Genomic DNA, 17,246 nt, shown 5'->3' with positions numbered 1-17,246 from the left:
TTTTTTTGTTGTTGTTGTTTGAAATTGTTTTGAAAAGTTTGCCTAGGATTTTCTGAACTATACTTATGGAAAGGTTCCCTGAAGAAGAGAATTGGAGAGATTAAACACAGAAAGAAGAACAGCAGCACAGAGAATGAATGTGTCTGTTCTTGCAGTACAGCTTGGGGCTTGTTGGAGCTGTCTGTCTGTCTGTGTCTGTAGCTCTTTATTCTCAGACTGGAGTGCTTCCGCCCTCAGGTTCTAGAGTAGTGTTTTAGGTATGGACAAAGATAAATGTAGTGTTTTATTGGGTACCAGGGTTTACTTGGGGAAAACTTATTTTGTGTAAATGAAATGGTTTTATTATGGGGTGGAATTGAAAATTCACATGAAAATACGTTCCATCTCTTTTTAAAAAAAATTATTTTATGTGTATGAACATTTTGCCTGCATATATGTAAGTCCACCTGTGCCATGCAAAACCCGAAGAGGCCAGAAGAGGGCATCGAGTCTCCTGGAACTGGAGTTACCAACAGTTCTTAGCCACCATGTGGGTGCTGGGAATTGAACCTGGGCCCTCTGGGAGAGCAGCCAGCGCTCTTAACTGCTGAGCCGTCTCTCCAGTCCCCTCTTTGCATTTCTTTACTTTAGGTGGAGTTACTGCCTTGGCTCACTACTCAGCCCTGAGGCGTGAGCCTTTGGGAAGAGTGGGAAGTTTTTCAAGAGGCTTTGGCAAGAATGTCCTACTTCCACCTGGAATAACACTAGTGTGGCTAACACCTTCACAACAAATATAGAAATGACTTTAGTGTTTATTTTCAGGTACATATTTTAAATTTTGCATGACGCTTATTTTCCTTTCCCTCTCTCCAAAGTCTGTAAGTCCAGAAGATGCTGAAAAGAAACGCACTAATTATCAAGCTTATCGAAGCTACTTAAATCGAGAAGGTCCCAAAGCTCTGGGCTCCAAAGAAATACCAAAGGTAAGAACAGTGAGAGCACGTGCTGCTCTGTCGGGGCCTCTGTCTTGGGGGCTCAGCAATGTATGTACTATGCTCATGGCAGCAGAGAATTAAAAATAGAAAAGTCCAAGTCACCATCTCTATGAATTAGAAGCTTTATTCACATTGTGAATCACTGGTGGACACTTAGAAAAATTTTCTTTTAAAAAGTAGCTCTAGAAGGGCTGGGCTTTGAGAAGATTGGTAATAAGTCTATTGTCCGTGGCTTTCTTGCACTTAGAGCTTAAAGAAAGAGATGTTCAACTCATTATTTAATGCCATGAGAGAAGAGTCCAAGATGCTCTTAGAGTATGTAGGTATTCTAGTTGGTTTCTCCATTGCTGTGACAAAATACTCTGATCAGTACCAACTTGAGGAGGAAAGGGTTTATTCAGCTTACATCTCCCTGGTCACAGTTCATCAGTGACGGAGCCCAAGGTAGGAACTCAGGGCAGGAACCTGGAGGCCGTGGAGGAATGCTGCTTCCTGGCTTGTTCCCCTAGCCCGTGCTCAACCTGCTTTCTTATACAACATAGGCCCACCTGCCCAGGGGTGGCACCACCTACAGTGGGCTTGTCCCTCCCATATCAATCAACAATCAAGAAGATGCTCCATAGACATGGCCATGGGCCAGTCCAATGGAGGCAATTCCCCAGTTGAGGCTCCTTCTACCCAGGTGGGTCAAGTTGACAACTAAAGCTATCTTAGCACAGTAGGTAATGTAGAAGAAGTGACATTGAAATGGGGACTTGAAGAATGAAGGGGCTTCTTTAGGTGGAGGGGTTGTGATAACATGATGATATGATCACTTATCAGAATGTGTGATGTCATCAAGAGGAGAAGGAAGGCCCTGAAAAGAGATGTCATTGAAACAAAATAACCAAGGACCAAGAATGGCTGAAGAAGTCATCTGACCATGTCTTGTAGGGCTTAATGTTTAATTATTGATTGTGTGTGTGTGTGTGTGTGTGTGTGTGTGTGTGTGTGTGTATTTCATACAGAACATCCCAGACAATCTTATTCATCTTTATACCTGCATCCCAAATGGCACCCTCCCATAGCCTCCCTCTAGGAAAAAGAGTTTTAAGTGAGGAAGTAACATGACCAGATTTGAGCACCTGAAGTATTGCTCTGGTTGCTGAGCATAGACTGGTGGCTGGGGAGGTGTAGGACCATCAGTTAGGAGGAATGGTAAGAAATGCTTTAAAGTGAACAAAACAGGAAAAATCTACAGGACTTTTTATAGTTGGAGGTGAGAAATGAGGAAGAATGGGGCCCAGGATGGTCTGATGGGGCAATTGAGGCAGAGCCATTTTGGAAAGATGATGAGTTTATTGTTGACTGTAGTGTGACTTGGATGTCTGTGAGGCATCCATGTGAAGATGCTGAGTAGACAAATGGCTGTGTGCAAATGTCGCTCAGAAGGCAAGACTGCACATAACTGTGGGCATTGTTGGCATGCAGTTGATAGGTAGAGGAATTGCTGTCACCTGACAAACTCAGACAGAATGAGAAGAGGGCCTTATCTCCAGTGTCTTTGAAATAGAGGGTGCAAAGCAAAAGAGGACTGAGAAGTAGCAGTCACAGACGGGAGAAGGGGCTGATGAGAGGATTAGGAAAGTGCAGGTAAGAGAGCGTATTGGGTGATTGAGTGGCTAGTTCTGTCGTGTGAAGGTTCTAAGAAAGAAAAGACTAAAACTTGTCCATTGTATCTAATAAACATGAGTAATGGTCCTTAATGACCCTAGCAAGAGCAGGCATAGCTGATGCAATGGCTTCAAGAGAGCTTGGTGACAAGTGGAGATAGTAGATGTGGATGATATTTAAGATGAGCTTGGTTGTCAAGTGGAGAAGACAGTGCTTCTAACTGGAAACAGAAGGAGAGAGTTAAAGGGAAAATGTGAATATTTTTAAGGTAGGTACTTATAAAATACTTGTTCAGCATACTTTAAAAATTATGCTTTTTGCTGATGGCATAGATCCCACCTGAAACAGAGAGAGTGAAGATAGACTAGGAAGAGAAGGATAACCAAATGTGGTCTGAGATTTTGGAGAAAGGAAGAGGGCAGAGGACACACAGTCAGTGCATATAAATTCAATTTTCACTTTGTGTGGTATACATGACCACATAGGGAAATTAGTTAATTCCTCTAGTGAAGACAGGGTAATGATGGTATAGCTGGTAGTGGGGAGGGAAAGAGCTACAGAAAGAGGTCAGTCTTACCTCCTGTATATGGTATAACACTGAAAGACCAACCTCCTGCTTGAGAGAACTGTAGGCTAAGTGGTGTCCTTAGGGGACTGTTTCTGTGTTGGCAAGACTGTGAGGGAATGTTGGCAAGGAGGTTGAGGCTGTTGGGTAGTTCACTGCTACTGGAGTCAGAGCTGTTCTAGAGTCCTAGAATGGATGAACTGGCCTAGTGGGGCTGAGGCTGGATGCGATAAAGGATGTTCTGAGCCACAGTGAGCAATTACCCAGAAGACAGTGGGGGATGGGACTTCTTGATGTGGAGCTTTGTAGAGTATATTGAGTATGTTGAAGGATTTAGTAGTTCATTTTAGTTCTAGAAATGGAGGGCTTGAAGAGTCTTGAGAGATGTTGTTAGCTATTTCTTTTTTTTTTTTTTTTTGTCTTTTTTAGACAGGGTCTCCCTGTAGCCCCAACTGTCCTGGAACTCACTATGTAGACCAGGCTGGCCTCGAACTCACAAAGATCTGCCTGCCTCTGCCCCCTAAGTGCTGGGATTAAAGGTGTGTGCCATCATATCTGGCATTAGCTATTTCTTTACAAGTGGATTATAACCATTTTTTTTTTTTTTCTTGTCCCAAGAAAGGTTCTTGGGAAATGATTGACTTTGTGTTGGGGCATTCTTTGAATTTTGTTTAGCATCTTTTCAAGACTGTTTTTAGTCTTTGCTGGTCTCAGTTCTATTCCAAGAGTAATAAGGAACATGGCACATCATGTATAATGTTCATTTTGCTTGCTTGTATAATTTGTGTTAAAATATAAAGCACAATAGAGAATAGTCTGGGTGGGTGATTCTTAATAACCTTTGTTAACAGAATGTTTCTTGTTCATTTTATATTCATTAAATGTTAGCTATTTAAGAATTCATCACGATTTAGTTTGAGGTTCTGTGTATTTCCAGCCAGGTTTTCATGCTGAGGTTATTTATGACATCTAGTGAGAAAAGTCAGCTTGTTGCAGTTTGGCTGCCAAGCATTTCTTTGGAAATCTACCGTGTAATTTCTTCTCTACTTGAACATTTTGGTTTTATAGGGAGCTGAAAATTGCTTGGAAGGTCTGACATTTGTGATCACAGGAGTGCTGGAGTCCATTGAACGGGAAGAAGCCAAGTCTCTAATTGAGCGTTATGGGGGAAAAGTAACAGGAAATGTGAGCAAGAAAACAAACTACCTCGTCATGGGCCGGGACAGCGGACAGTCCAAGAGTGACAAGGTGGGTCCTGCTAGCTGCTCTCATTGGTGTCCCCCTGCCCGTGGCATGCCCAGTGTGACTGTAATAGCATCCTTTCTTGCAGTTCAGTGAAGGAAGAAATTGAGGAGCAATTGAAATTTTTGTCCTCTTTCCACATACCACATGAGTTCTGTTGGCTTGGATCCTAGGATTTTGGTTTTCAAATTGGAAGCATAGTTCCTGTTTACTTGAATTGCTTTGTGTCTTCTAGTTAAAATCTTTTTATTTTAACCTAAAAACAAATGCAATTTTCTTATTCTAGTCCCAGGTTTTCTGATATATGCCACTGTAAACCCATCTTAAGTTTTTTATTGGAAGTGGACAGAGGAAGAAGCAGAGCTCTGTCAGGTAGGAGTATGCTTAGCTCCAAGTATCAGGATACTGACTGACTGATTTAAGCAAATGGTGGCCTGTTTTCCTTGCTTACAGGAATCCCAGAGGCAGGCAGTTGCTAGGATGGTTTCACTAGCTCAGTAACTTAGTCCAGTAGCCATAGGCACCACTATTGTCATCCATGTATTAGTTGGTCCTCAAGTATGTTGCCTTGTGGTTTCAAGGCCTGCGTTCCAGACTGGAAAGAGACCACTGGCCAGGTGTTGTAGCTGGCCTGGCCTGACAAGCATTGTCCCAGAAATACTCTGGGATTCCACCTCTCATTGGCCAGAGCCATAGTAAGCCTTTTACTTGGAGGTGGACAGTGCAGTCCTGCTAGCAGGGAGGAAGGAGGTGGGAAGTGCCTGCCATATGAGTCAAACATAGGAGGGGGTGTGAATAGCTAGACTTAGAGTTTCCTGGCTTTGCTTCTTCCTAGGGGAGGAAAGGCAAAGAATGACGGAAGTTGTAATGCCAAACTTGAGCTGCCCACTCACCACTCTTAGGGAGTGTATGTATCTTTGGGTTTTCTGTTTGTTTGTTCGTTTCTTTGGTGGTGCTGGGTATTGGACCCAGTCCTTGAGGCAGATGCTCCATTACATTATTAAGCTACTTGATTTCTCTTTTCCTTTTTTTGAGACAGGGTCTTCCTGTAGCCACAGCTGATCTGGAACTTGCTACATAGATCAAGCTGGCCTTGATCTCCCAGAGATCCACCTACCTTTGCCTCCTGAGTGCTGAGATGAAAGTATACATTAAAATACTCAGCAACTCTTGATTTCTTTTTTTTTTTAATTTTTATTATTTTTATTTTATGTGTATGGGTGTATTGCCTACATGTAGGTAAGTGCACCCGTGTCATGCAATGCCTATGGAGGTCAGAAGAGGCTGTCGGATCCCCTGGGACTGGAGTTAATGGACAGTTCTTAGCTGCCATGTGGGTGCTGGGATTCGAACCCAGGTCTTCTGCAAGATCAACCAGTGTTCTTAACCGCTGAGCCATCTCTCCAGCCCCAACTCTTGATTTCTTAAGATAGGATCATGCTAAGATAGGTCTTGAAATCTTGATCCCCGCCTCTGCCATCTGACTATTGGGATTGCAGCATATGGCTATGCCTAGCCTGCTCCTCCCTCCCTCTCATCTATCTTTTTTGACAAAATCTTGCTTTATAGCCCAGGCTGGCCTCACACTCTGGATCCTTCTGCTTCCTGATCATTTATTCGTGTGTATGTGTGTGTTGTGTGCATGTGTGTGTATGTGTGTGTTAAATACGCATACATTTGTATGAGCAGATGCACATGGCACGTGTGTGGAAGCTAGAGGTGGACGTCAGGTATTCTGTTGTCACCGTCTGCCTTATAGCCCTGAGATAAGGTCTCACTGATTGGGACAGGAATCTGCCTGTCTCTATCCACCACAAAGCTGGAATTACAGGCACATGTGTAGCTACATCTAGTTTTTATGTAGGTGCTGGAAATTTTTACTCAGTTCATCATGATTGCACATCTAGCACTCTTAGGAACTGGAAACTTTTTAGTGAACTTTAAAAAAATTTTCAGTGTTAGCTGGGCGTGGTGGCGCTTGCCTTTAATCCCAGCACTTGGGAGGCAGAGGCAGGCGGAGCTCTGTGAGTTCAAGGCCAGCCTTGTCTCCATTAGTGAATCCAGGCCAGCTGCAGCCGAAGGGAGACCTTGTCTCAAAAAGACAAAAAGGAAAAAAAATTCTAGTGTTATCCAGTTTACAAGTATGGTTCTCTATCTACCAATAGGCCCTAGAATATTTTTTTCTCTTCAGAAAGAAGTAGTTAGAATGTAGTGTTAATGGTTTGTATTTTTAATCAACAGGCAGCAGCTTTGGGAACAAAAATAGTTGATGAAGATGGCCTATTGAATCTGATTCGAACTATGCCAGGCAAGAAATCAAAGTATGAAATAGCAGTTGAAGCTGAGGTTTGTATAAAATAAGGTGATTTATTGAAGTTGGTGTATAGAAAAACTGTTTCATGGAGATGTGCCTTGGATAGACACAGTCCTGTTGGCTAAAGGATCAAGCACCCTCTGCCACAAATTAATTTGCTTATTTCTTGTTGACTTGGAAGACAGTGTCTCAGGATGTCTTCCGTCTTTCCCTACCTTTGTGGGAGGGAGGGAAAGAGGGAAATGAGCATTGTGTTCTTACTATACTTATACTCCATGTTTTGTAATGTCTGTATTGCAGTTGTACTGCCTGAGTTTTTTTCTTAAACAGGAGTCTGTCAGCACGGTAATTTCATCTTTAGTGAGGGCTGTGTTAAGGACTTTCTAAATTATGACAGAAACCAACCTGTATTGACTTTAGACAAAAGGAAGAAAAGAAACGTTGGTATACAAGCTGAGGACAGGGTGGGACAGTCTAGGAAATGCTGGATCCAGAGACGGCAGTGCTTCTGAGCCCTTTTATTTTCAGTGTCTGCTTTTCCTAATGCTGCCGCATTCATTCCACTGCATACCTGCCTTTCCACGTGCAGGACCCAGGAATGCCTGCATGCCAAGATCAATGTCTCCGGCACTGTTAACAAAATGACAAGATGGTCTACTGGTAGAAAAGTCTTAGGGAATGATTTGGATTATGTAACCGTGGTAAAGTTGCAAAAAAATAGGAAAAAAATGTTGATACCATATTGTTAACTGCGGTGTACATATTAGCCGGACTTCACATTGCTTCCTGTTGTTCCTTTTCTGTTCCAGGATCCTGTACTACCTTGCTTTGTCTGCCTGTTTATTCCAACCTAGGATAGCTCTTCTGTCTTTCCTTATTTTCTTCTGGTCAGTTGTTTTGTAGATTGTCTATCATGGGATTGTGTGATTTTTTTTTTTTTTTTTTTTTTGTGATTAGATTGAATTTTATAGTTTTGGCACAGGGGGTGTATTATGTCCCTCACATGAGTATCCCATGTCCATGATGTTTTATGTCTTATTGGATTACTTGGCTAAGATAGTGTCTGCTGGGCTTCTCCATGAGAGACACAACCATTTCTTCTTTATAACTGGTAATTTTCTTGGGTAGTTACCTTGGGTCTCCTTAAACATTCTCTAAGCATTTGTTCATGAATTCCAGCATTCACTGAAAAGCAGTTAACTTTTAGAAATTGAGAGAGATATTGTTTTTTACCCTTTTAAAGTCATATCAGTAGCTTTTAGTATTTCACAAGGGTGGGTATGCAGTGATTACCACAATCTAGCTTAGTTTCAGAATTATACTTATTGTGTGCATGTGTGTGGAAGGGGTGGGGGAAGAAAGAGGTCCAGGTACATACATACGGAGGTCAGAGGACATTTTGAAGGAGTCTGTTCTCTCCTTCTACCATGTGGGCCATGGGGATCAAACTCAGGTCGCCAGGCTTGGCAGCCAGCACTTTTACCTGCTGACATCTTGCCAGCCCAATCACTGCTCTCTAATTCCAAACACTGTTATTACCGCTAAAAGAAATCTCACAGTCATTTGTTGTACTCACTGCCTGGCAGCCGCTAAGCTGCCCTCTGCGTCTATGGATCTACCTATTTAGAATCATAAGACACTATAGCTTTTTGTTTCTGGCTTTTTTCACTGTAATGGCTTCAAGGTTTTGTAACATGTCATTACATCTTGTAGTGGCATGTATTATGTATTCCTTTTTATGATTGACTGATGTTCCCATTGTGTGGATATAGATCACATTTCGCTTATCCATTCATCAGTTGATGAACATTTGGGATCTTTTTATCTTTTGACTGTGATATAGATCTGCACGAGGTAATATAATGCCGTTATAAATTTTAACAAAGAAGTTTTTCCCACATTAGCTTTACCTAGTCAGGATAGTTCAAAACAAAAATCTTTTCCTCCATTATCCTGTGTTTTTCAAACTGAAACTGGAGTACTTATTTCTTTAAAAATTGCCACTATAGTCTTAGCTTTCTGTGTATGTTGTTAATTTTTATAATGTTTAGAAATTGGTGATTCCCACACACTCCGGTGATCATTGTGATAAGAGCCACCCAGCTGGAGGAGCTCACCTGGATGTCATTTCACCCTCCAGCGTACCTTTAGCAGCTAGGTATTCTCTATGTCTCAACACGTTTTTCTCTCACTTTTCTAATTTTTAGATGAAGAAAGAAAAATCCAAATTGGAGCGAACACCCAAAAAAAATGACCAAGGAAAAAGAAAAATTAGTTCAACCAAGAAAGAATCAGAATCCAAAAAGAGCAAGCTGATGCCCCGAAGAGACAGCCCTGCAAAGGCAGCCAAAAAGGAAACAAAAGAAGCCGACATGTTTCGTAGGGGTCTGGACTTCAAGGAGCAGGTGGCCACTGAGACAAATGGGGACAGCAGGGCTGGGGGTTCAGCTGAAGGTGGCAGTGAGAACAGAGTGGAAAGTTTGCTCTGGGTGGATAAGTACAAGCCCACCTCACTCAAGAACATCATTGGGCAGCAAGGCGACCAGAGCTGTGCCAACAAACTGCTACGCTGGCTCCAAAACTGGCACAGCAGTTCTCCTGAAGAGAAAAAACAGGGTGATTTTACAACTTCAGTCATTTCTGTGTGTCTGTCAACATGTAATTGCTCAGTTGTACATAGAGGCAAAAAGCTAATGGTTGGTTCATTCAGCTGCCTGCAAGTGTTTATTGAGAGCTTGCTTAGAGCCCAGGTGCTGTACGAGGCCCTGGTGGTGCTGCTCTGAACAAAGCGGGCCCCTTCAGGAGCTCCTAGACAGTAGGAGACTGAACCAGCCATTAAATTCCTTGTGCTGAGTACTGTTGTAGGGGTAAGTATAGGGTGTTGGGGGGCTGCAGGTGTGTGGTTAGGGACGACAATATGCACACTCCCTCCTGGAAGAGACTTGGAATCTAAGTAGCAGTTAGCTAGGTCAAGGGAGGTATGAATGGTGTTGGGTGAAAAGGACAAATTTAAAGTTCTTTAGGCCTCTGAGAGTGACACCCCTTAGAGTGCCTGGGGCCCTAGAGGGGAAGGTGTGAATAAATAGCAGGGGCATGCGTTGGTGCAGGTGGCCTAAAAGCCCTGTTGCATGTGCAGTTAGCTTTTAGGGGTCCAGTTGGCCAGCACTTCTGTCCTTCCTGTCCTCTCTGTGGGCAGTTTATGTACTGTTCTTGGATTTCTGTTAGATGATTACACATTAATGCTCTGGAACTTCTTTTCTTCCCTCCCAGCAAAGTTTGGTAAATTTGCTAGCAAAGATGATGGCTCTAGTTTTAAGGCAGCATTGCTGTCAGGCCCTCCAGGTGTTGGCAAAACCACCACAGCTTCTCTGGTGTGTCAGGTGGGTACCCTGTGGAAGTGTAGTTGGAAAGTAAAAACCTTCATTCTCATTCTCATTCTCATTCTCATTCTCATTCTCATTCTCTCTCTCTCTCTCCCTCCCTCTCTCCCTCCCTCTCCCTCTCCCTCTCCCTCTCGTCTAGTGTAGTTGGAAAGTAAAACATTCTCTCTCTCGCTCTCTATGTGTATGTGCACACGCGCACGTGTGTGAACTTGTGTATATTTTTCTAAGTCACACTTTAGAATTTACTTTGGCTCTGGTTATGTTTGTCACTTCATCTTTTTTAAAATATATTTTATTTATTATTTTTATTTTATTTTTCTTCATTGTTATTTTTATTTTTTTGAGACAGGGTCTCCCTGTAGCCCCAGCTGTCCTTGAACTCACAGAGATCCGCCTGCCTTTGCCTCCCGAGTGCTGGGATTAAAGGCGTGCGCCACCATGCCCAGCTGTTATTTTTATTTTATGTGTATGAGTGTATTGCTGCAAGTATGTGAGTGCACCTGTGATGTGCCAGTGCCGCAGAGGTCAGAAGAGGGCTTCAGATTCCCCTGGAACTGGAGTTAAGGACGGTTTGTAGCCACCATGTGGGTGCTGGGAATCGAACCCAGTTCCTCTGCAAGAGCAGTCAGTGCTCTTAACCACTGAACCATCTCTCCAGCCCTTTTAAAAAAAATGCCGGTATTTTGTGTTTTGTTATTATAATATACCAGGTGCACTCCCCCCACCCCCTCCCCCATGGAGGATGCATTCCAAGGCCACAGTGGATGTCTGCAGTCACAGGTAGTGCAGAGCCCTGTACTATGCTTTCCCTCTCTGCCCTGCAGCATTGCCACTTCATAGCAGGATACTTTGCATCCTTCTGTGACTGTCCTGGTGCCTTTGCTCTTGTTTTTGGGAGGACCCCAATCAAATAAAAGAAGGGTTATTTGAACACAATCACTGTGATACTGTGGTTATCAGGTGTGAGCTATCAGACATGGCTTACCAGCTGAGGTTTGAAGACCAAACTTCTGTGTGTGCATATTGAGGCATATTGAATTTGTTTTCTGTTAGTATCATACTTCACATTTTACCTGTGGTTCTTTATGTGATTTTTGCATATTCCTTGTTCCTTAACTAGCTTTTTCTGGAGGGGAGGGGTTAATTTGCCTTTCGGATGCAGTGATTTCCAATATTTTGACTAGGAATTGGGCTACAGCTATGTGGAACTAAATGCAAGTGACACTCGGAGTAAGAACAGTTTGAAGGCAATCATTGCTGAATCACTAAACAACACCAGCATCAAAGGCTTTTATACAGGTATGTTCCTTTTTGAACTTTGGTTGTTGATATTGTCATATAAGAAAAACAAGTCACTTTAATGTTCTGTAATGAACGTTGAACACTATTAAGTGATAAATACGCTGGCCTATGAGAAAGATAGGAAAGGCCTCTAAGGCTATGGAATAGTAGGGCTAGAGGTTTCATAGAGTGTGGTGAAAATGGGTATAAACATAGAATTTCATTTTGTATGTGATTTTAGATGATTCACAGGTAAATCCTATAAAGTATGGACAATAAATGTGATCTAGTGTGCTGAGTAAGGTCATAAGGCCTGTGGATGAGGAGGCAGTTGTATTTGGGGCATTCTATAAGCCATCAGTAAGTGATATTTGTTCAAAAAGCCTTAAAGAACCAGAAGATCCCATTTAGAGCTAGAAGGTGGCATCACAGGAAAAAGTAGACGAAGACACAGTGTGGAATTGTCCACTGTGGTTTAGGTTTAGGTGGTTCCAGAGGGCCAGAGTTTATAGGAAAAATTAAGATGCATCAATTAAGGACCAAACTTGCCTGAGAAGCTTTTCTTAGTTACCCAAATTATTGGTCCTTTTAATGGTAAGAAAATAATTTTTCAGGTGCTAGAGAGATGACTTGAGTGGGTAAGAGCATTGACTGCTTTTGCAAAGGACCTGAGTTTGATTCCCAGCACCCACATGGCAGCTAACAACCATCCTTAATTCAAATTCCACCTCTGAGGGTGCACATACATGTAGGCAGAACACTCATATACATTAAATAAATAAATAAGAAATTAAATTTTCAAATTAAGTTGCTCAGAAAATGCCGTGTGTGTGTGTGTGTGTGTGTGTGTGTGTGTAAAATGCCGTGTGTGTGTGTGTGTGTGTATGTGTGTGTGTACGTACACAGAGGCCAGAGTACAACCTTGGGTGTTGTTTCACTGGTGTGCCATCCACGTTTTTTTTCAGAAGCACCTTTCACTGGCCTAGAACTCACCAAGTAGGCTAGATTAGCTGGCCAAGTGAGCTCCACGAACCTCTCTCTCTGCTTCCCAGAATCTCTCAATGGCCTGGAACTCACCAAGTAGATTTGGCTATGTGGCCAGTGAGCCCCAGCAATCAATCTGTCTCTGCCTCCCCAGCACTGGGATTACAAGTGCTCATCATACTTCAGCTTTTTTTTATGTGGGCTCTAGGGTTTGAACTCAGGTCCTGTGACTTCATGACTAGTGGAAGTGTTGATTAGTACAACCCTTTTTTGGAGACAGGGTCCCCCTATAGTGCCAGCTGGCCTGGAACTCGCTATGTAGACCAGGCTGGCCTCAATCTCACATAGCCTCTGCTTCCCGAGATTGGGATTAAAGGTGTGCACTGCCACCTGTGGCTCTTTTTCATTTTTATTTCTACAAGTGTTTGCTTGCCTGTATGTATGCCTAGTATGTGTGCAGTGCCCACGGAGGCCAGAAGAGGATGGTGGAGTTGCCATGTGGGTGCTGGAAATTGAACCCAGGCCCTGTGCCAGAGCAGGAAGCCCTCTTAACCCCTGAGTGATTGCTCCAGTCCCTAATCAGTACAACTCTTGAGAGCAATCTGGCATTCTTTCTTTTTAAAAAAATTTTATTTATTATTTTTATTTTATGTGTATGAGTGTATTGCCTGCATGTATGTGAATGCACCCATGTTGTGCAATGCGTGGAGGTCAGAAGAGGACTTTAGATTCCCCTGGAACTGGAGTTAAAGATGGTTTGTAGCTGCCATGTGGGTGCTGGGAATCGAACCTGGGTCCTCTTCAAGAGCAGCCAGTGCTCTTAATTGCTGAGCCACCTTTCCAGCCCCAGCTGGCATTATTTCTTAAAGATAAAATATATATACTTTCTAATCCAGAAATCCTAATTCTTGGAATTTAGATGTTATTATACCTCTGTATGTACAGAATGTCATGCACAGACATACGTATGTCCACACACATGAGGGATATTTAAATGTTAGTATGAGGCCTGGAGACCTGGCTTAACAATTAGGAGCACTTCCTGCTCTTTCAGAGGACCTGAGTTTGGTTCCCAGTACCCACATCAGGTGGCTTTGAGCCATCTGTAACTCCAGTTCAGGGGCTCCAATACCCTATTCTAGCCTCTCCAGGCACCTGCGTAATGTGCATATACCTACATATAGACATACAGACATTCACACACACAAACACACACACACAAAACGTAAAATAAAATTTGTATGACATAGCAAACACACCTTAATATTCCATCCATAACAGTGATTAAAGTATGATACATTTGTATAGTAGAATATTATACTTTTAGAAAATGGTATTGATAGGTTTAGTTAGGGAGGTCTTTCACTAAAACTTATTAAATGAAAAACTCAAGGTGCACATTTTTATGTTTTAAATATGTATTGGTTGTTTCTCAGAGGGTTCTTGAGCTGGGTATGGAGGTGCATGCCTTTAATCTCAGCACTCAGGAGGCATAGGCAGGCATATTTCTGTGACTGAGTGCAGCGTGGTCTTCATAGCTCCAGGACAGCTGGGGCTATAGGGAGACCCTGTCTCAAAAAAGGCAACGAGGTAGAGTTGGGGGCTGGGAGGATGTTCTTAAGATTGTGTGCTGATGGGAATGGAAATTGGGAATGCAGAAGAAAGGGTGGGGGCGGAATTTCTTTTCATGGCACAACTCTCACAGCTTTTGAAGTTTAAAACATGTTCTGTACCTTTCTGTGAAGTGCTGGCTTTTGAATAATATCACAGTTTTTGTCCCATCCCATCTTGGGCCAGGTGGAGCAACTTCTGTGAGCACGAAGCATGCGCTCATCATGGATGAGGTTGATGGCATGGCAGGCAATGAGGACAGGGGTGGAATTCAGGTAACATGAGCAGTGTCTTTTTGTTTTACTGTTGGTTTTTAAATTAAGAAAATACTATGTGCACAGGTGTTTGTAGCAATTAAGGTATATTATTGAAGGTGTTTTTAAAACCTAAAATAACTGTATTTGTAATAATTAGTTTTGTATTCCAAATTTGCCTTTTAGGAATTAATTGGCCTGATAAAACATACCAAAATTCCCATTATTTGTATGTGCAATGATAGAAATCACCCCAAGATTCGCTCTTTGGTTCATTATTGTTTTGATCTTCGTTTCCAAAGACCTCGGGTTGAACAGATTAAGGTATGATGATTACAATTCAATTTTTTGAAACATTTATTTATTTTTTTTATTTTATGTGCATGAGTGTATTGTCTGCATTTGTGTAAGTGCACTTGTGTTGTGCAGTGCCACAGAGGACAGAAAAGAGTGTCAGATTCCCTAGAGATGAGTTAGGACTGTTGTTAGCTGCCATGTGGGTGCTGGGAATTGAACCCAGGTCCTCTGCAAGAGCAGTAAATGCCCTTAACTGCTGAGCCAACTCTCCCGTTCTCTAAACATTTATTCGTTTTGTGTATGTGGTAGGGGGTTGGGGGTGGGAGTGTGCTCCCTCTTGCAGGTGTGCACCAGGTCTACATGTAGCCGTCAAAGAACAACCTGTAGAAGTCAGTTTTCTCTTTCCACCACATGGGTTCTGGGATCGAATTCAGTTTGTCAGGCTTGGTGGCAAGTGCCTTTACCCACTGAGCCATCTTGTTGGCTCAGAATTTTATTTTAAAATCACATTATAGTTGTATAATGGTAAGTTTTAACAGTGGCAATATTGTAGCCAGTGAAAGTTATCCAAGGTGCTATTATTGCTAATTGAAAACTTAGGGTCAGTTAAAAAAATTGATAAATATTTTAAAAACATCAGATTATGCTCTCCTCTGAGTTTGGGCCCTGCCCCATTCCTTCTCTTGGGGCCCCAGACACCTGGGGAACCAGTACTGCTTCCTGATCCTTTTCATCTAGACCAGCGTAGTGCCCTCTCTTGGCCCCAGGAGCACTGCTTCTGGGCCTGGCCCTGCCCTCACCTCCCTCTGCTTCCCTGGGCCTGAAAGACCCACCTCAGGCCTCTCCCCTATCTACAGGCCTCTCTCCGGGTAAGTCCATCGGGCCCTCCGCGCCTTGACTCCTCCAGCCCCATTCACCCTCCCATCTCCCCTGCCATTCTCTCCTCTGCGTTTGGGCCCTGCCACATTCCTTGTCTTGGGGCTCCAGACACCTGGGGAATCAATACTGCTTCCTGATCCTTTTCATCCAGACCAATGTAGTGCCTTCTCTGGACCTCAGGAGCACTGCTTCTAGGCTTGGCCCTGCCCTCACCTCCATCTGCTTCCCTTGGCCTGAAAGACCCCCCACAGGCCTCTCCCCTACCTGCAGGCCTCTCTCCGGGTAAGTCCATTGTACCCTCCACCCTTGACTCCCCAAGCCCCATTCACCCTCCCATCTCCCTTGCTGTTCACTGCCCCATTCCTTGTCTTGGGGCCCCAGACACCTGGGGAACCAATACTGCTTCCTGATCCTTTTCATCCAGACCAACATAGTGCCTTCTCTGGGCCCCAGGAGCACTGCTTCTGGGCCTGGCCTCGCCCTCACCACCCTCTGCTTCCCAAGGCCTGCACCACCCGCCAGTCTCTTTCTGGGACGTGGGAGCTGACCTTTCCTCTTCGTGATCCTTTGCATCCAGACCAACCCAGCTCCTCAGTGCAGTCCCCAGGAGTCCTTGGGTCCTCTTCCTGCCCCATCTGCTTTTGCATCTCTGGGTGGCACAGCCACCAGCTGCCCTAGACCAGCATCTTTCCTGGGCCAGGCTCCGAGGCCAGTCCAACCCACAAATTCCTGAAGCCAAAATCATTCCTGGAGGGATCCAGACCTTAGGAGAAAGCCTGAAAACATCTGAGCCTCATCTGAATTGGGCCTCTGTGGGAACTCCTGAGGACAAAAGCAGTCTGGCCACTCCAGTATAAAATCAAAAGAGAGAACTTGAAGCTTAGACGAACCAGCTTTTCATGCCCAAAAAGTAAATCACAAAGACACATAAAGTTCACAAAAAGAAGCAGACCTAGACTTGAAGGCCTGGGTCTCACACAAGAATCAGAAACTACAAAAGAAATTCACATGTCAAAAACACAGCAAAAATAATAACATGAAAAACCAAAATAACATATCCCCACCAAATACCAATAGTTCTCTAGAGGAGTACAGTGAGAACTCCCTAGAGATAATGCAGTACATAGAACTCAAAAGAACACATGATAAAAGAATTCAGTGAATTTAAAGAACACACAAAGGAAGAAATCAAAGAACTGATGGAAGATAGGTATAAACTTCTGAATGAATTCAGAAAAGAGTTAAAATTTTGAAGAATACTTAGGCTGAAATGAAAAAGAAGTGAAACACACAGTAAGCCAATTAGAAACTACAGGAGAAAGACTCACCAATACGATGAATGAAATGCAAAACAGAATATCAAGACTAGAGCATAAAGTGGATGAATTAGACCACTCAAGCAATGATTTTGAAAAATTAAAATAATGGCATGGATCAGATCTTCAACAGAATCATGGAAGAAAATTTGCCAAAATTAAAGACAGACATGCCAATACAAATACAAGAAGCATATAGAACACCAAACAGACAGGACCAGAAAAGAAACTCTCCACAGCACATCATAATAAAAACATTACACATGCAAAACAGACGATTCTGGAGGCTGCAAAAGAGAAACAAGTCACATATAAAGGAAAACCCATTAGGATTACAGCTGACATTTCAATGCAAACTATGAAAGCCAGAAGAGCCTGGACCAAAGTATTCCCAGTTGTAAATGACCACAGATGCCAACCCAGATTACTATACCCAGCCAAAATGTCTATTATAGTCAAAGGGGAAAGAAAAATCTCCAGTGACATAAATAGC

General features: G+C 43.0%; 1 protein-coding gene across 1 annotated transcript in view; it reads left to right on the top strand.

Moving 5' to 3' along the window:
* Positions 1–17,246, top strand: part of Rfc1 (replication factor C subunit 1) — a 91,778-nt gene that overhangs the window by 57,990 nt on the left and 16,542 nt on the right. Inside the window, exons 10-17 of the mRNA XM_008833232.3 lie at positions 855–962; positions 4,261–4,440; positions 6,676–6,780; positions 8,956–9,364; positions 10,019–10,128; positions 11,316–11,430; positions 14,194–14,282; positions 14,448–14,585. Of these exons, the coding sequence (XP_008831454.1) occupies positions 855–962; positions 4,261–4,440; positions 6,676–6,780; positions 8,956–9,364; positions 10,019–10,128; positions 11,316–11,430; positions 14,194–14,282; positions 14,448–14,585 (1,254 nt within the window). The remainder of the gene's footprint in view (positions 1–854; positions 963–4,260; positions 4,441–6,675; positions 6,781–8,955; positions 9,365–10,018; positions 10,129–11,315; positions 11,431–14,193; positions 14,283–14,447; positions 14,586–17,246) is intronic.

The sequence above is a fragment of the Nannospalax galili genome, unplaced genomic scaffold (assembly GCF_000622305.1).
Source record: "Nannospalax galili isolate Female #2095 unplaced genomic scaffold, S.galili_v1.0 scaffold236, whole genome shotgun sequence".
Classification (NCBI taxonomy): Eukaryota; Metazoa; Chordata; class Mammalia; order Rodentia; family Spalacidae; genus Nannospalax; species Nannospalax galili.
Note: the sequence above shows the minus strand (reverse complement) of the source record. Positions and strands in the feature narration are given on the sequence as shown.